This window comes from Hesperophylax consimilis, chromosome 22 (genome assembly GCF_061612785.1).
Source record: "Hesperophylax consimilis isolate HC1 chromosome 22, BYU_Hcon_1.0, whole genome shotgun sequence".
Classification (NCBI taxonomy): domain Eukaryota; kingdom Metazoa; phylum Arthropoda; class Insecta; order Trichoptera; family Limnephilidae; genus Hesperophylax; species Hesperophylax consimilis.
This window is the reverse complement of record NC_142857.1, coordinates 23,675,061-23,696,990: the sequence shown is the minus strand read 5'-3', so window position 1 is coordinate 23,696,990 and position 21,930 is coordinate 23,675,061. Positions and strand designations below refer to the sequence as shown.

Below are 21,930 nucleotides of genomic sequence, written 5' to 3'. Positions count from 1 at the left end.
TTGATTGCTGCTACTTCCAGGGATGTTTTTCTTTAGATCTTCATAAATTATCTTGGCCTTGTAACAGATAATATCTTGGGTTGTTACGTCACCTTTCACCTGCCTGTCCTTAATCCAAATCGCTAATAGCCTCTCGATTTCCTCGTGGATTGAAGATCTATGTTTTTCATTAAATAGTTTTGATACTCCTTTGGCTACTTTTTTGGCTGATTTTATTGCATCCTTGTTTGTCAAAATGGTGGTCTTGTTGAGGCCAAACTCTTTGACGAGGTCACACTGTTTTACCCCACATTCACTCCTTCTAATTATTTCCTGTTTCATTTCAAGAGAAATCACCTTCCTGCTTTTTTTAGAACCCATCATAGAAAAAAAATGTTGAGTTTATCTTAAAAGGACGACTGCCGTGATACGTGTGCGATTTAATTCGTAATGAAGAACGATTGCTGCGATACGTGCGTAAGTTAAGCGTACTACGCAGTGACTAACGAGTCTAACGACTGCCTGCGCGGGAGGATGCAATTAATCGGCAGTGATCGTAGAAGATCGGGCGACTTCGTTGTGTGAAGCGAAGTTCGTTGTATGAATCGTGAAATGAACGAAAAGGAAGTTCGTTGTGTGCAGCATTCGCTGCGCGAGGCGTTCGTTGTGTGAGGCACCACTGTATGTACATGTTAATATTAAGGTAATTAAACAACACAAGATTTGAACAATATTACTTCTAGATGTAAGTAGTGAACGTATTTTCGACTTATAATAGTTAAAGGTAATTTTTTTAATTTAAGGTGAAATTCCTGAATGTTTTCGATATTTTTTAAATTTAATGGAAGGTTATTAAAATAAATTATGCCTAGATAAAGATAGGTATTTCGAATGAGCTTAGTGTTAAATTTTGGGATTTTAATAGTTTTCTGGTATCTTGCTGATGTATTGAATTCCAAGTTATGAGTATTTGACTGTATTTCTTTGTAAATTTGAAGTATTGAATATTTTTGATACATTTTGTCTACTTTAGGTACTTTGAAAATTGTAAAAAGAATTTCGGCAGAAAATTTTGACGGTTTTTTCAAAATTACTTTGATTATCAATCTTTGAACTACTTTAAGTGGGTTCAAAATTTTATTATATGTTCCTCCCCAACCAATAATACCATATTGTAATATAGATTGAACAATCGCATAGAGTTTTTTAGGTTTTCTAGTCTAAGAATATTTCTAAGTCTTATAAATATATAAATACATTTCCTAATCCTTTTGACGAGTTCACAAATATGTGTTTTCCATTTAAAATATTGATCTATATATACACAAAGATATTTGATTTTGGATGTAGGACTAAGGATAGGACAAGTTTGATTGCAGTTAGTTCTGGTACATGTGCGTTGGTGTATTATAATGTTCCAACTGTGGTTATTGTTACAAATAATTCTCAAAGTACTCAAGTAATTCTGCCCACTCATATATTATATTCTGTGAGAGTCAATAATTTTTTTGTTTTTGTTTTTTGGATAACCAACACCTCTGTCATAGGTCACCCCAAGTGGTCGGCTATGTTTGGTGATTTAGTAGGGGTGCCCGGGTTCATCGGGTGAGGTGTTTTCAGGATGCGCTTGCCCATCAGTTGCGTGGTGTGCCAGATCGGGAGAGGCTGGTTTGACCTCTTCAACTGGTCTCTCGATTCATCGCCTCGCACCACAGCGGGAATTATATGCATACGTCCGTCACTACTCAACACGTTGATCCCTAGATTCATACCTATCCCTCACACATATTTAGTTATCAAAACTTCCTTTCCTTTCCTTAAGGCGATGCCATACGTAGTAATGCAAAATCATGTGTTTTTGGTTTGAAAATTTGGTCGCCTTGAAATGTTTCAGATGCTTTAATTAAATACTGCGAGTAGAACACATCTTGGCCTTTGAAATAAGCGAGTATTTTTTAGATATGTCTTTTTATAAGCCCAGAAAAAAATAATGTATAAGGCCTATGAAAACTGCTTTAAAGTTCAAAATCTCCTACTTACGAACCCATTTTCGGTTATGATTTTATTGTATAATGTATGTATATTTATAAAATAATCGAAAAAAATTAAATATTTATGCCTGAACATCCACAAAATTAAATAAATGGCCCTTTTTGGCCATGTTTTTTTCTTGCATAAATCAAAACAGGCAGATGGTGTTAAGCGGGAATTTAAACCTTATCACCATCTACGTAAGGGTTGTTATTGATAGCGGCTCAATTTAAAATATTCACTCCCTTTGGCCTCAACAACATATTCCAATGGGGGATACTACAGTTGCCTTAGGACAATTGGGTTGGCCTCGGTGACTGGATAACTCCTTGACAATTCAACACAAAAAGTGATATAAAGTAATGAAAAGTGATGTTTAAGTTGTGTCAAATAAGTTGGGTGTATAGGTTTGATTTTATTAATCGCTTTAATCAATTTGGAATCCACAATATAAACTTTACATAGATAGTACAGAACATATCGAAAACAAATTTATAAAATATATTACCTACAAATTCAACAATAACTTTGAGTGTACATTTGAAACTCTGCAGCAAAGACGAGCAGTAGCTGATTCAATATTTATACACAGAATTTCAAACAATAACATTGACTGTACCGAACTTCTGTCCCTTATTAACTTTAACATACCTTTGAGACGTACACGACATACAGTGCTATTCCACACGCTAAGTTATAAAACAAATGCAACATCTAATTCGCCAATTAACCGAGTTCTTCATACTCTAAATAATATTTGTCTTAACTCTAACATTGACATTTTTTCGGATTCACTGCGCAAATTCAAACGTGGCATCATGTCAATAATTTAAAATGTTTAATGCGCATACATACAGACACACACACACACACACCTATATACTACACACGTCACCTGATAATTAAGGAATAAACATACCACTTAGCAGAAATTACAAGGAAACATATCATAGGTACCCAATATGAATTATTTTATTCCTGTAAATTGTTTCATCTCTGTAAATCGTGTACTGTTTGTTTCTATAATATTAAAAATAATACTTTATTTCACTCATTAAAGGTGTGTTGAGTTCATGGAAGCGTTGGCGACACGAGTTGTGTGATTCAGATTACATGATTCATGACCCATCTCCCTTGCTTATAATAATATCTATGGTCCAGACAGATTTTCCGCTTTTGCTATTATAGTTAAATACTTCAAAGGCGCTTACTTTGATTGACAGCTTCAACAACAACAGGCAATTAAAATAAAACAATTATTTTCTATTAACACTAAATAACCCGCATTTATTTCTTAGAAAATTACATCTGCGTGTAATTCAATAGAATATTGTTATGAAAGAGTTGTGGACGTATAAACCTTGTAAACTGTAGTACTTAATTTGTGTTTGGTAATTACGTACGTATGTAGTAAAACACCAAGGATGTAGAAGATACAGACACGCGATAATTTATTGTAGACAGCTCTGCTGTTATGCGTTTAAACTGTGTTAGTAAACTGTTATTTACTGGTGATTATTAATGTGTTATGTTCAAAATACACGCTGCATCAACAAATTCAATTTATCTTGTTTTTCAATTGTCCGACAGATTATTCAGAGACTTTTCATTATGACACTCTTAAGAGGAAGCCACAAGCCAAAAATGACGTGTATATTCTTGGTATACTTTATATCGTAGGTAATAGGCATTAAAATCGCTTGACAAACGGAGTCTAGAAAGGTTCGATTTCAAGCAAAATCTGGTTTCTACTTATTTTGTAAATAATTTTATAAGAAAGCTAAAAAGTTAATCAAGTGAAACTGTCACAGATAATCTTAGCTATAATACTGTATTTTTATAAAGTTGTTTCCTTTATGCGTTCATACTATTGAAAAAATACATATTGAAAAAATATTTTTTGTAGTAGTTTGCATTTATATTTTTTATTGAGTAATTTATTTTTTTATTTGTATTCTACTCAAGCTAAACGATAGGAAAACCTTCAATATAAGTAAAGCATATTTTTTGGTTTTTAATAATGTACACCAATTCGTTATAAAGATTAATCAAAATAGTGATTTGGCATTAAGCTTCGCCTTAAGATACAAAAATGGGCTATATATATTTAATTACAACATAAAATTAAATTTGAAACTTTACAACAGTCCCAACTGCTCCCAAACGTCTGGATGCAGTGCGACTTTGTCATCGCCAATAAGGAAGTTGAGTGAAAAATATTTTGACTTATAAAAAATATGTTCATGTAGATCAAAAAATATCGATTCTAAATAAATAAATATATTTCTATATTATTATTCTTAGAATTAGTCAAACCTTCTTGAAAAAGCATTAAATAGCAATAAACTGAATACGCTCCACGATTGGTCGAAAGAATTCTGACGTCACATGTATCGTGGCTTGTACGTACTGCAATGTATCACCGCAATGTCTATGGTGCATCTCTTTCTATTACATGAGAGATGGTCGGTTTAGATGAGAGAGGTGAATAGGCCAAACGTTTATTTGGGCCAAATCACAGCCGGTCGTGGAGTTAAAGCTTCCAAGTATATCAAATTAGTAATTGTGTTCATTTGTTCGTTACGATAAATATAATACATTATAATATAATACGATTATTATAATACGATAAATATAATACATCATATTTTTATAATATATTATTATAATACGATAAATATAATACATCATTGCGTATCTACACATTTGACATTTCGCCATAACCACTAGTTTTGTGCAGGTATATTTATTGATTTCACATGACATGATAATTATTCTCTACTCATTATTTATTTTTATTTTTATTTATTTTATATTATAGAAAAAAACAGTACATGATTTACAGAGATGAAACAATATACAGGAATAAGATACTTCATGTTGTGTACCTATGATATGTTTCCTTGGAATGTCTGCTAAGTGGTATGTTTATTCCTTAATTACCAGGTGACTTGTGTAGTTTATAGGTGTGTGTGTGACGTGTGTAATGTATGTGTGAGTGTTTGTGTGTGTGTGTGTGTCTGTATGTATGCGCATTGAATTCTTTAAATTGATGACATGATGCCACGTTTGAATTTGGGCAGTGAATCCGAAAAAATGTCAATGTTAGAGTTAAGACAAATATTATTTAGAATATGAAGAGCTCGGTTAATTGTCGAATTAGATGCTGCATTTGTTTTATAATTTAGCGTGTGGAATAGCACTGTATGTCGTGTACGTCTCAAAGGTATGTTAAAATTAATAAGGGACAGAAGTTCAGTACAGTCAATCTCATTGTTTAAAATTCTGTGTATAAAAATTGAGTCAGCCACTGCTCGTCTTCGCTGCAAAGTTTCAAATGTACACTCAAAATTATTGTTGAATCTGTGGGTAATATATTTTATAAATTTGTTTTGGATTCGTTCTATACTATCTATGTAAAGTTTATATTGCGGATTCCAAATAGGCGATGCATATTCCAGTGTACTTCTGACTAATGCGAAATATAACATTACAATTGTACGCGGATTATTGAATATTTTACTTACACGTAGCACGAAACCAAGCATTTTATATGACCTATTAACGATAGAGTCAATGTGCTTATTAAATATAAGTTTGCTATCAAGGTAAACGCCGAGGTCTTTACATTCCGTTTTAGAGATGACAGGTTCATTGTTGAGTGAATATGAGTACTTAATTACGAGTTTGTTTCTGGTGAATGTCATAGTGTGACATTTAGAAACGTTTATATCTAGACAGTTAACTTTACAATACTTGCAAAGCCTATCTAGGTCACTCTGTAACGCTTCGCAGTCAGAAAGAGAACGAATAACTTTGAATATTTTCATGTCATCGGCATAAAGTTCATATTTGGAATTTTGAAAACATGATCCAATGTCATTTATATAAATGTTGAACATTAGCGGACCTAGGTGGGACCCTTGAGGGACACCAGATTTTACCTCGATAGATTTTGAGAAGACACCGTTGATTAAGATTACTTGATTACGGTTACTAATGTAAGATTTGATCCATCTAAGTAGGTCACCGTGTATACCAAATAAGACAAGCTTTTTCAAAAGAATTGAGTGTATTACGCGATCGAAAGCCTTAGAGAAGTCTGTGTACATAGTATCAACCTGCTCTTTGTCATCCATCTTGCTATGCAAGAAGTTAATGAAAAGGGCCAGGTTGGATGTCATAGACCGACCTCTCATGAATCCGTGCTGATTCGGTGTAATTATTGTGGAAATAGCCGAGTATAATTGATCAAAGACAATTTTTTCTAGAACTTTACTTAAAATAGGAAGTTGGGAAATTGGACGGTAGTTTTTAACGTCATGCTTATCACCGGTTTTATAGATCGGTGTGAACACAGCTGATTTCCACTTGAGGGGAAACGTTCCTTCTGTCAATGATTTTTTATAGATGGCGCAAACCGGAAGACAGATGTACTTACTACAGTTGCGTATAAAAACTCCGGGTAGCCTATCAATTCCTGGTCCTTTTTTAATATCTATGTTTGAAAGGTATTTCAAGGTGATTTCTTCATTTATTTTAATTGAGGATATTAATGTGTTATTCAGAGGATCTTCCTTATTATTAACATTGAGTGTTGGAAATTCATTTCTAAAGACCGTTGAGAAGTAATCAGCGAACAAGTCTGTAACTTCTTTGCTATCGTGTGCCGTTGTCGAGTGATAGGTCATATGTTCTGGTATAGTGGGAGATTTTCTTTGCGTCTTAACATAATTCCATATTTTTTTAACATTATTTTGTATATCTGATTCCAATCGAGCAATGTAGGCGTTATGAGTATGACTAGAAATTTTCTTTTGTCTTTTGCGAAGTATTGAGAAAGATAGATAATCTAGAGGATTCTTGTACCGTTTCCAGGCACGAAAAAACTTTAATTTTTCTTTAGTTATGTTAATTAAAGCCGCCGAATACCATGTTGGGAATTTGGTTGATTTGATTACTTTCTTTGGAACCAGATCATCTATCAGGGCATCAATAATACCATAAAAATAATGTACTGCAGCATCTACGTCCTGTGCATTAACGACAGAGGACCAATCACTGTTTCTGAGAGCATCATTAACTACCTCGTAGTTAACTTTATTGAACATTTTGACTGTCTGGGGTTTTAGGGTGGTAGCAGGGAGAGGAATATTTAGTTCAACTATAATAGATTTATGATGTATATTATAATGTGGTGATGGCTTTTAAACATTTCATCTTTTGTTTACCATATAATAAGGCACTGCTGAAAACCAGCTGCATTCCCGGAGAAACCGCTTTATCAATAGGATCTATGTGAAAAAAATAGCTCCCATCTATTCTCAAATATTTATGTAGTTATTTTTTGTTATTATTATATAAAATGGATTTCTAAAGATACATATTCGTAAAGTGCTTTATAATAATATGTTGTTTATTGCATCGCTTAGAAGTTTTTATTATTATACATGTCACATTACATGTGATTACACTTCAGGCCTCCGCGCAGAAAAGTCTCACAGTGAACTGGGCTGTAAACCGTTATTTTACTTTTGGTCTTACTTTTCTGCGCGGCGGTCAACAAAAAATAGCGTCTTCAATACCGTGCGGTAACTTAAAATATTAATTTAACTATGAAATCTTAATCAATTTTCTCTTTTTTTATAACATCAATTCTAATAGACGGTTAACTTGGTAAAAAAAAATACTAGAATTCCTTATTGAAAATTTTTTTTTTTCCATACAAAATGTTTAAGCGACGTGGTTCTCACAGTTTGAATGACGTCACACCCACACGCGCCTCTTACCGCTCGGATTCCGCTCTTTTTGGCGGGCTTAGTAAAATTTAAACTTTTAGAATTAATTTAATTTTGAATACAGACTTTAAAAAAAAATACCAGTATTTAAGTTTAAATGCGAACATCGATAAAAAAAAAAATAAAAAAAAAAATGAACTCTACTTCCTTATTGTAAATGTTGCCTGAATATTAAATTTAAATAACAGCTTGGCGAAGATAAGTTTGTAATATTTTAAAAATCTCACCTGGTATATCTGGAAGATGAGCCTGGTAGCGTGTCCAATCTTTAAGACTATCGAGATCTTGTTGTTTCAGTTCGGGATTTTTCTTGAATTCTTCTTCAATTGTAATCGGAGTAATCGCCATATTATTGCTGCAAGAAAATTATTATTAATTTTTTATATAAAAATAATAACATAATAATATCCCCCCTGTTGATTTTGGCAGCAATTTTTGGACTCCCAAAATACCCTCGATTCTGTTTGATAGAATCCACTATCTTAACAAACGGATTATCTGAACAATCTTGCACAGCATCAGGCATTCTCTGTGCAAAGAGAAAATAATTAGTTTTTTTTTTAATGGGAAACCGCACAAAAGTCCCAAATGCTCGCAACTGTCTGGACATCCCCAATCGGGGTATGTTGTGAGGCTGAAGGCAGTGGGGAGTTGAGGAGATGGAGAAGAGAAAAGAAGGGAAATACCTGGCTATACAGAGACCTGGTCACTACACACGGCCAAAGCCATTTCAAGCAACGTTTTAATTTTGAATGGTGGTCTTACACCAGGGCGATACTAAGAGTATCTTCCACTCTGAACGTTATGCAAATATACCTATTATATATGTATTAATCAGTATATAATGAGTAAAATATGAAATAACACAAATTATTCAAATAAAATTTACTTGCGCACGCCGGAAATTGAACCTGCGACCTGAGACCGTCAAGTGAGTTATGCCATTAATGAGAATTAAGATTTTAAATTTAATGAATGTCGATAAACTAATTTTATTTATTTATTGAAGACAATAGTAGCGATTTCTAAACGAAAATCTGAAACAGAAAAATCAGAAAAGGATAAGGGCAGTGCCCCGGCAAGACAAGGGTCCTGGGTTCGAGTCCTAGATGTGACCGAATCCTTCAATAATTAAATATTACAATTTGAGGTTTTACTCAATAAAGTTATTCCAAAAAATAAATATTTAATTTATCTCTTTTAGAATGGATTAAATTAATAATAACTAATAACCTTCTTATTTCGTAGCTTCTCTTGTGAACAAATAAGAATCCGGTTGTACGTTGATGCTTGGTCGTTCAAAAATGTAAGTTAGCTCCGCGGCGGTAATAGAACTGAACGGGACGGTAAATAATAATGGTAATCAAAATGCATCACGAATAAAAGTGTTTTGATTAACGAGACTTCATATCTCATTAATTGCTAAAGTTAAACGATAACGTGATAAAATATTCTAATTATCAGTGTCACATTTCTTAATCACTTATCTTCATTAAAAAATATATCATTATATCCATGAAAGTGTTGCAAATAGGCGATATAACAATGATAATTATCATTACATGCATAAACGTTTTGCAAAGGGACATTGTATCGATGATAAGTATAATTATAATCACGAGGTACTTACAGTTTAAATTGAAACCCTTTTGTAAGTTCGATTGCGTCGTTATTCTAATGTTTTTATTAAATGCATAAACGTTTTGCACAGCGACAATGTATCGATGGTAAATATAATTATAATCACGAGGTACTTACAGTTTAAATTGAAACCCTTTTATAAGTTCGATTACGTCGTTATTAACTAATGTTTTATTAAATGCATAAACGTTTTGCACAGCGACAATGTATCGATAATAAATATACTTGTAATCATGAGGTACTTACTATTTAAATTGAAACCCTTTTATAAGTTCGATTGCGTCGTTATTAACCAACGTTTTTATTAAATGCATAAACTTTTTGCACAGCGACAATGTATCGATAGTAAGTATACTTGTAATCACGGGGTACTTACAGTTTAAATTGAAACCCTTTTATAAGTTCGATTACGTCGTTATTAACCAACGTTTTTATTAAATGCATAAACGTTTTGCACAGCGACAATGTATCGATAGTAAGTATACTTGTAATCATGAGGTACTTACTGTTTAAATTGAAACCCTTTTATAAGTTCGATTACGTCGTTATTAACTAATGTTTTATTATATGCATAAACATTTTGCAAAAGGACAATGTATCGATAATAAGCTTACTTGTAATCATGAGGTACTTACAGTTTAAATTCAACCCTTTTATAAGTTCGATTACGTCGTTATTAACTAACGTTTTTATTAAATGCATAAACGTTTTGCAAAAGGACAATTTATCGATAGTAATTTTACTTATAATCATGAGGTACTTACAGATTCTATTGATACCCTTTTATAAGTTCGATTACGTAGTTATTAACTAATGTTTTTATTATATGCATAAACGTTTTGCAAAAGGATAGTAAGTATACTTATAATCATGAAGTACTTACAGATTCAATTGATACCCTTTTATAAGTTTGATTACGTCGTTATTAACTAATGTTTTTGTTACATGCATAAACGTTTTGCAAAAGGACAATGTATCGATAATAAGTATACTTGTAATCATGAGGTACTTACAGTTTCAATTGATACCCTTTTACAAGTACGATTACGTCGTTATTAACTAACTATGTGACGTGTTGGTGGTTAGCCTTAGGAGATAGACATAAACTATTGCGGACTTTTCTGTAGGCTTTTTTACGATGTACAATTCCGTAGTATATTATTTTGATGTATCTCATAAGGTTTAGCCAGCGTTAACAATGTAGTGCCCGAAAATATATTTTTACAACTTGATTTTAAAACAGACTTTTCTCTACTTTCTATAAATACAATATGCATGTATTATATATGTAAACCTTCCGAAAAAAAATCTCTAAATAATAGTGAAAACCTATCAAAATCCGTTGCGTAGTTTAGAAGAACTAAGCGCACAAACGGACGCGGATAGCAACATTATTTAATACTATTTAGAGATGTTTTATTATACGCACAAACGTTTTACAAGGGGACAATGTATCAATAATAAGTACACTTATAATCATGAGGTACTTACGTAATGTTGTCAAAAACGGTAACCACATTTTTTCTTAATTTTTTACTCCAATCATAGAAATATATAAATTCGATATTTGGAAAACAAATTCGTTTGTTTGGGGAATTTTTATGAAAACTTTACCTTCACTTTAATCTCTTTCATATAATAAAAAATATTTTTTAAAGTTTTATTTATTCATTTATTGCATCTCACTATACATAAATTACGTTTTTTCTCATAAAAATTAACCTCACCAGGACTAAGGCTGTAAAGATGTTAACCATTTACATTTGAGTGAAGCAAACATAGAGTTATCACAATCATAAAGTTAAACCGTTTGTTACGATATTGGTGAATTATCAATTTTGACTATTTTTATATCCAGAATAAATATTTGAATCAAACTGGAAAAAGATATTTTATCTCTTTCGAATGTCAAATTTTTTTTCGCAAAGTAGAAAAAAAGAAAAAAAATACTTTCATCAAATATGGACGCCCGGTCATATATGACCCAAAAATGCTGGAGGGGTTAATAAGAATTACATGTTTTGTTTTAACCCTTCAAGTCATTATAAGTTCAAGTCGAAGTTATTTTACATGATTTTGGACTATCCAGTATTATATTGTAAATTTGATAAATTCTAAATCTACGTAACTAGCACACCACCAATCCTGATAATGATCAACCTCCGATAAGAAAGAGAACCAGAATAAGTAACTAAATAACTAATAGAATCAAAAAGCTAAATTATATGAAATTAGTTATCAAACATTCCAATTTTGATTGTCTGTGATGTACGTTATTCCCGCGCAAAATTGTTCACGTTGTGTTTAATTGTAGTTTTCATTTTCAAAATTGAAATTGATTGTCTATGATAATTAGGTCAGGTGATAAATTAGGTACCTTTAATATAACATTTTAATAGTAACTTAATATGGTACTTCGGAATCTAATTTTATTTCTTGCTAATGGTCATCATTTTGATTTCGTACAGCTCGTAGAACAATAAATAAAAGCACGAAAATAAATGTCTTATTATCATATTGTTTCCTAGTCAATCTACAATCCTTTGCAGTTTCAATTGAACACAATCTTTCACTAAATACAAAAAACGAAGGAAACAAAAACATTTCAGATACAAAATTAAAAGATAGATAAAAAACAGTAAAAACAAAAGGTAATATTACAACAAATGTTTAATCGTAATTAATAAAACATATATAAGTAATACACAATACCATTATAATTCACACATCATTATATATACAACCGTACATACCTCATTATACCATTATATATATAACCGTGCATACCTCTAACTAACTAACCATCACGCCGTTTCCCCGCAGGGGTAGGCAGAGAGGACGGACCGCCAAACAACTCGGTCTTGGCACACACTCCTTTCATACATCGTATCATACATACTCTTCTATTATTCTGACTCTTGACTATGGCCCGACTCAAGTATCTGATTCACTTGGTTGTGCCATGTCTTCCTCGGTCGTCCTCGACTTCTGCTACCATTCCTCATAATATTATATATACAACCGTAAATACATCATAATATTGTATATAACCTTACATACCTCATAATATTATTATATATACAACCGTACATACCTCATAATATTATAAACTCAACCGTACATACATCATAATATTATATATATACAACCGTACATACATCATAATATTATATATACAACCGTAAATACATCATAATATTGTATATAACCTTACATACCTCATAATATTATTATATATACAACCGTACATACCTCATAATATTATAAACTCAACCGTACATACATCATAATATTATATATATACAACCGTACATACATCATAATATTATATATATACAACCGTACATACCTCATAATATTATAAACTCAACCGTACATACATCATAATATTATATATATACAACCGTACATACATCAAAATATTATAAACTCAACCGTACATACATCATAATATTATATATATACAACCGTACATACATCATAATATTATAAACTCAACCGTACATACATCATAATATTATATATATACAACCGTACATACATCATAATATTATATATATACAACCGTACATACCTCATAATATTATAAACTCAACCGTACATACATCATAATATTATATATATACAACCGTACATACATCAAAATATTATAAACTCAACCGTACATACATCATAATATTATATATATACAACCGTACATACATCATAATATTATAAACTCAACCGTACATACATCATAATATTATATATATACAACCGTACATACATCATAATATTATAAACACAACCGTACATACATCATAATATTATATATATACAACCGTACATACATCATAATATTATAAACTCAACCGTACATACATCATAATATTATATATATACAACCGTACATACATCATAATATTATAAACACAACCGTACATACATCATAATATTATAAACTCAACCGTACATACATCATAATATTATATATATACAACCGTACATACATCATAATATTATAAACTCAACCGTACATACATCATAATATTATATATATATACAACCGTACATACATCATAATATTATAAACACAACCGTACATACATCATAATATTATATATATACAACCGTACATACATCATAATATTATAAACTCAACCGTACATACATTATAATATTATATATATACAACCGTACATACATCATAATATTATAAACTCAACCGTACATACATTATAATATTATATATATACAACCGTACATACATCATAATATTATAAACACAACCGTACATACATCATAATATTATATATATACAACCGTACATACATCATAATATTATAAACTCAACGTACATACATCATAATATTATATATATACAACCGTACATACATCATAATATTATAAACACAACCGTACATACATCATAATATTATAAACTCAACCGTACATACATCATAATATTATATATATACAACCGTACATACATCATAATATTATAAACTCAACCGTACATACATCATAATATTATATATATATACAACCGTACATACATCATAATATTATAAACACAACCGTACATACATCATAATATTATATATATACAACCGTACATACATCATAATATTATAAACTCAACCGTACATACATTATAATATTATATATATACAACCGTACATACATCATAATATTATAAACTCAACCGTACATACATTATAATATTATATATATACAACCGTACATACATCATAATATTATAAACACAACCTTACATACATCATAATATTATATATACACAACCGTACATACATCATAATATTATAAACACAACCTTACATACATCATAATATTATATATACACAACCGTACATACATCATAATATTATATATATACAACCGTACATACATCATAATATTATAAACACAACCGTACATACAACATAATATTATATATATACAACCGTACATACATCATAATATTATATATATACAACCGTACATACATCATAATATTATATATATACAACCGTACATACATCATAATATTATATATATACAACCGTACATACATCATAATATTATAAACACAACCGTACATACATCATAATATTATATATATATACAACCGTACATACATCATAATATTATATATATACAACCGTACATACATCATAATATTATAAACACAACCGTACATACATCATAATATTATATATATACAACCGTACATACATCATAATATTATATATATACAACCGTACATACATCATAAAATTATATATATACAACCGTACATACATCATAATATTATATATATACAACCGTACATACATCATAATATTATATATATACAACCGTACATACATCATAAAATTATAAACACAACCGTACATACATCATAATATTATAAACTCAACCGTACATACATCATAATATTATATATATACAACCGTACATACATCATAAAATTATAAACACAACCGTACATACATCATAATATTATAAACTCAACCGTACATACATCATAATATTATATATATTCAACCGTACATACATCATAATATTATATATATACAACCGTACATACATCATAATATTATAAACACAACCGTACATACATCATAATATTATATATATACAACCGTACATACATCATAATATTATATATATACAACCGTACATACATCATAATATTATATATATACAACCGTACATACATCATAAAATTATAAACACAACCGTACATACATCATAATATTATAAACTCAACCGTACATACATCATAATATTATATATATACAACCGTACATACATCATAAAATTATAAACACAACCGTACATACATCATAATATTATAAACTCAACCGTACATACATCATAATATTATATATATTCAACCGTACATACATCATAATATTATATATATACAACCGTACATACATCATAATATTATATATATACAACCGTACATACCTCATAATATTATAAACTCAACCGTACACACCTCATAATATCATTATAAATATATAATCGTACATACGAGTACCTCATAATATCATTATATATACAGGGTGTATCGGCACGTACCCGACAAACTTTAACCAGCTATTCCTTAGCATATTTGGAGTAAAAAATCTTATGTTCACTTTGCTGTCCGGTAACGTTTTTTTTAATAAAAAATTTATTATTCATATTTTCACCACATGTCACCACTGTTTTATCCTTTGTCAAAGTTTGAAAACCCATCTGGCAATATTTTATTCTAATTCCGTTGAATAATGCACGTGTGTACCTATATTGGCGCACTTTTACAATCACAACGAAATGGCACGGCACCATTCGTCTCATTTTTAACTATTATTATTTAGTGTGTGCGAAAGAGCGAAGACGCTTTTCGACATACTTGCTTATAACAGCTGTTGGACACGAAAAGCAATGCCAATGACAGTGATGTAGTGTGGAAATTTTTAATTTTTTTGTTTTTAATTGAAAAAAAAATGCTACCGGACAGCAAAGTGCACATAAGATGTTTTACTCCAAATGTGCTAAGGAATAGCTGGTTAAAGTTTGTCGGGTTAGTGCCGATACACCCTGTATACAACCGTCCTTATCTCATAATATCATATATAAAGTTTTGTTTTATTTTATATTATGTTATCTTTTTATTCAATTTTATTAAACTGTAAAATGTGGCCTCAGCACTTATAGAGCACCCAGTGAGACCCACATTATCAAATAATGTTTTAAAATATGTAAAATTAATGTATCAAATACAACAAAAAATATAATAGCTTTGTCGTTGTTTTATTTAATCAAAATATTCATTTTTTGTAAATTTTATAACTTTAATCACAACATGAGTGGTTTTGGTGAGCGAAACAGCTATCTTTCGTATTAATACAAATTATGAAAAATAGTATTTCTAACGGAATTTACTATTCTACGTTTCTTAAAAGAAATAAAAAAAATCTCAATAATGTTTTGGAGTTATTCAAAATACTTTAAAAAATTACGTTTATGTATTTTTTCTAATCTGGTGAGCACCAAAACTAGATGTAAAAACGACCATTTCCCTTGCGGTATTTTATTGTATATTGTGGACCGGTGCTTAACGGACCAATTGCGATGTTTTCCCGGAACACATTTCAATGAAATACCGATAGAACAAACCCAAAACATCTTGGGTTCCAATTACGGCAAATCCATCCATTAAAAAATTGAATCACAGAATTATTCCAACTGTATAACAAAATCCCGAAGGAAGTTACTGAGATTAAAAAGAGGAATTGAGAAAACACATTTTCATCAAATATTGATGTTTTTTTTTGACATATGTTTTGTACTTATTTAATTATTTTTGTACTGTTTTTAAAACTATTAGCACATACGACGGTGTGAGCTAACTTAAGATTAATAAATAAAATAAATTAAAAATTTACATATATTATTGATACTTACGAAAATACTTTTCACTCAAAATAACTTGTTTAATCGCTTATACTTATTTCTAATTTTGATTTTTTAAAGTAAAATATACATTAAACTATGTTCGGACCACTGTTCGGAATGACAATATGCACGGACTGCAGAAATCATTCAGATTGTTAAAATATTATTTCAACCAGTTCCAATTCAATCGGTTAGCTCCGAAAGAGATCAGATTAAAAAATGTATAAAAATTACTAAAGCTTATTTTTTGTGACTTATATTTTTAATAGGTTATTTCGAAAATGGTACCGGTGTGATAACAGTTGCAGGCCCAAAAAAACCAATGAAACTGATTTTCTGTTAAATATGATTTAAGATTTTCACGGCCAAAAGTATTTTTGTTATTTGTTTTTGGGGTGTTATGCCGTGTTGCGCTAACTCCTTCTTTAGCCAACGTTTCGGTATAAAATAACACATCTGCCCTGATGATGGACACTGCAATGCTGTCCGAAACGTTGGCTAAAGAAGGAGTTAGCGCAACACGGCATAACACCCCAAAAACAAATAACAAAAATGATTTTCTTTTTTTTAGATTTTTTTTAATGTTAATTAATCAAGGAAAAATATCTCGATTCGGGCACACGGATACGTCCATAACACGTCGAAAACATAACACTGCCGTTGATGCAAAAAAATCTCAAACTAATCAAGATTTATTTTTTTAACATTCTTATCATTTTGGAAGATATGTAAGATATGTGGCACCATTCATCTTTTAATGCTGTGTATGCTGTGCTAGATCATCTGTTCTGCCGTGTGGTATTTTAAACAAGTCATGTAGACGACTACATGACGTATGAAATGGACATCATGGTGTTCTGCTTGACAGTAAGCTATCATTTTAGGCGCATGTTGATATGATTAAAGAACGCACTTAGAATGTTAGGATTCTTGTTCTGTATCGGAAGATCATTAAATAATGTTCAAACATCGTTCAGTCATCTTGAATTTGCTTCTCCCATATGAAAGCCATTAATAACTAGAAGAAACTATACCAGAGAGATATAATATATCTCCATAAAATTATCGATGACTTTATTGATTGTTCGATTTTTGTCCGAGATTAATTTTTAGAACTAGAGATAAATCAATTTTTTGTCTTTATAAATTCTCTACTAATTTATTGTTTTGGTGTTTAATTCGTAGAACTCCATTTAATTTTTTAAAATAAATTTAAAATAAATCAAATTTAATAATGTTATAGTAATTATTAAGTTCTGCAAGTATTTCTGTTATTTTTACAGTTTTAAATGTGACAGCTGTTTCTGTTTTGAGGCCATTATCAAACTGTCAGTTATCAAACTGTCAGTTATCAAACTGTCAGTTTGATAATGGCCTCAAAAAACAGCTGTCACATTTAAAACTGTAAAAATAACGCAATAATTATTATAACATTATTAAATTTGGTTTATTTTAAATATATTTAAAAAAAAATAATAATTATAATAATAAAATAAAATAACAGACAAAATGCTTTTAATAATAATCTTTGCTTGTCTACTGTTCAGTCTATAAAGGACTTTGGTATCACTTTAGATAACAGGCTGTCTTTTTGTGATCACTTTAACAACGTGGTTAATAAATCTCTTAAGCTACTTGGCTTCATCAATAGAATCTCTGACTTCAATAATATTATCACCGTAAAAACTCTTTACTGTTTTTTGGTTCGCCCTAATCTAGAATATGCTTGCGTTATTTGGTCTCCATTCTATGATGTTCACATTAATCACATCGAATCCGTACAGCATCGCTTCTGGAAGTTGGGGCTAGAAAAGGCGATTACCAATACGATGAACTTGAAGTAATTTAAATTTTTCTTCTTTAAAAAAACGTTTCGATCTCATCTGATATGATCTAACAGTATGATTAACTCACCTACTTTGTTGTTACTCATACCTTTCAAAATCCCTTCCCGTAGACTCAGAAATAATGATTTGCTTTTCCTCAATCGTCACTCCACAAATTATGGATACCATTCACCAATGTCCAGAGTTTTCAACTCGAGTCAGGACCTTGAATTTTTTGATGTAAGCCAAAATGATTTTTGTTTTTGTCGCAATTTATATTTTATATTGATATATGGCTGTAACTGTGGCTATAGCTCCATCAAGACCTTGATCCTGTCTTGACTTGACATTGTATTGTTTTTGTGCCATATATTTGTCATAGCTTTTGTTATAGCTCCTTTTATCGTAACATTTCTGTTGTATTAACTTCGCGTTATATGCAGAGATGTGCAAAATGGGTACCCAAAACCATTTGAAATGCAAAATGGAAATGGGTCAAAACTTTTCCATTTTATTGCAAAATGCAAAATGGTTTTTAGAAAAGCATTTCAAATGCAAAATGCAAAATATCTATTTTCAAAATGCATTGAAAATGCAAAATGGTTTCTCAGGTTAAAAAATTAAAATAATTATAGATTTTTTTAAAAATTTTGTCATTTAATAATTGACATCAATGTAGAACAAACATATTACAGGATGGTAAATCCAAAAACACCACGACTACAGATTATGAAACCACAAAAAATTTGCGCGGGACTAATGTTGCCAACATAGAAACTGCTATCTAATATATAATATTACAGCGTCATGGCTCCATGTTCAGTATGTTTTGTAATGGTATCACTCAATTGCCAGGTCTCCTACCAGGGAGCAACTTGACAAATGTAAATTATCTCTCATAGCGAGGTTGAGGACCGACTGATATTTGGGGCTTATGAAAAAAAATGAGTTGAGATAGTAGGAAGAATGTTGCAAAAAAGCATTTAAAATGGAAAATGCATTGAGAAAAGCATTTAAAATGCAAAATGGTTTTTAGAAAAGCATTTAAAATGCAAAATGGAAAATACCCATTTTGCATTTTGCATTTCCATTTGAAATGGATTTATTTGAAATAAAGCACATCTTTGGTTATATGTAATGTTTTAATTGGACTTGGTCCGTTAGTAAAAATAAAAATATCAGAGAGTTTAACTTATTTAATAAGAATTTTAATGATATTGAAACATTTTCGTGTAATTCAAAAACATTTTAAAATATATCCCAGCTAACATTGAATAGTTTAAAAATTTTAATAACATACTGCAAGTTATCTTGTTCATTTGCATGCCATTCATTTTATAAATATTTGTTCAGTTTAGTTTTAGGTATATATTAGTGATTATTACTGTTAGCGTAGTGAGGATAATTTGTTTTTATTTATTGTAATTTATTTCTGTTCTTATATCTTATTTTATTTTATATTCACAATATGTAAATTATAATATTTGTAATTTTTTAAATTGCCCTTAGTTTTTTTGTTATAATTTGATATGTATGTGAAAATCTGTCATTAGATTTTATTTGGGCTGTTTTTGAGTTTATTACGTAATATACAGGGTGTATCGGCACGTACCCGACAAACTTTTACCAGCTATTCCTTAGCACATTTGCAGTAAAAAATGTTATGGGCACTTTGCTGTCCGGTAACATTTTTTTTAATAAAAAATTTATTGTCATATTTTCACAACATGTCACCAATGTTTTATCCTTTGTCAAAGTTTGAAAACCCATCTGGCAATATTTTGTTCGAGTTTCGTTGAATAATGTACGTACGTACCTACGTTGGCGCGCTTTTACAATCACAACGAAATGGCACGGCACCATTCGTCTCATTTTTAGCTATTATTATTTAGTGTGTACGAAAGAGCGAGGACACTTTTTGACACAGTTGCTAATAACAGCTGTTGAACACGGGAAACAATGCAAATGACAGTGACGGAGTGTGGATTTTTTATTTATTTTTTTTTAAATGGAAAAAAAATGTTACCGGACAGCAAAGCGCCCATAACATTTTTTACGCCAAATGTGCTGAGGAATAGCTGGTTAAAGTTTGTCGGGTACTTGCCGATACACCCTGTATATTAAAAAAAATTCTTCCTAAATAAGTAAAAAAAATATGTTTTATTGTTTTTGTGCATTTTCGAAGTTGCCTGTGTTCAGAACAAATAATTCCAAGGAATGTGATAAAAATGTTTAACATCAACAAATGTTAGATAATTGCATCTTCTGTTGTTCGGATCGAAGATCACCTCAATGTTGATTTTCGGTCATTTGAACCGTCTCCATTACACGTCGATTTTCGACACGCGAAGCTTAATGCTAAATCACTATTTTGATTCATCTTTATAACCAAATGTACATTATGAATACCAAAAATATGCTTTAGATAAATTGAAGGTTTTCCTATCGTTTCGCTTGAGTAGAATACAAATAAAATAATAAATTACTCAATAAAAAATGTAAGCTACTTAAAAAAATATTTATTTAATAAAATTATGAACGCGTGAAGGAAAAAACTTTAAAAAATACTGTATTATAGCTAAGATTATCTGTGACAGTTTCACTGAAACAGATTAACTTTTTTGCTTTCTCATAAAATTATTTACAAAATAAATAAAAACAAGTTTTGGGCTTGAAATCGAACGTTTCTAGACTCCGTTTGTCAAGCAATTTTAATGCTTATTACCTACAATGTTTTTATACCAACATTTTTTTTATGTACTCCCGTCATTTCTACACTAATCTATTGATTGAAACAGATATAAATATAAGTATTCTAATCAAAACAAATAATCTTTTCCTTATTACCGATTTTTATCAAGGCCACTTCTATAAATGTTAGTATTGTTGAAAGTATGGGAAACACGTTTTTGAAACAAGTTTTAATGTGTTTAAATTAGGTAGCATGCATAAATATTTAATATACAGATATAAAAATGATTTTGATCATATTTGATGCTGTGATGGGAATTTAATGGTGGACCGTAATGATCCGCAGTATCACAGGAAATGGTAAAGAATTATGGTAAATATAATATTATATTTTACTTAAATCAAAGGCTGTTCAAACCATTGATCTATTAAGCAGGCTAGGCCGTGCATATGAGTATTTAATGGGCTTCGCCCACAGACCTATGAATATATAGACTAGAAATTAAAGATGAGGGGTAAAATCAACTGTTGAA

The 21,930-nt window shown here is 30.4% G+C and overlaps 1 protein-coding gene across 2 annotated transcripts in view; it reads right to left on the bottom strand.

Moving 5' to 3' along the window:
* The window catches only part of LOC149413283 (alpha-tocopherol transfer protein-like), a 32,799-nt gene extending 15,783 nt beyond the window's left edge, over positions 1–17,016 (bottom strand). For both annotated transcript variants that reach the window (XM_089645284.1, XM_089645285.1), the window contains exons 1-2: positions 16,890–17,016; positions 8,036–8,163 (exon numbers count right to left, since the gene is read on the bottom strand). In XM_089645284.1, the coding sequence (XP_089501410.1) occupies positions 8,036–8,156 (121 nt within the window). In that variant the 5' untranslated portion in view covers positions 8,157–8,163; positions 16,890–17,016. The remainder of the gene's footprint in view (positions 1–8,035; positions 8,164–16,889) is intronic.
* Between the last annotated feature and the right edge of the window lie 4,914 nt (positions 17,017–21,930).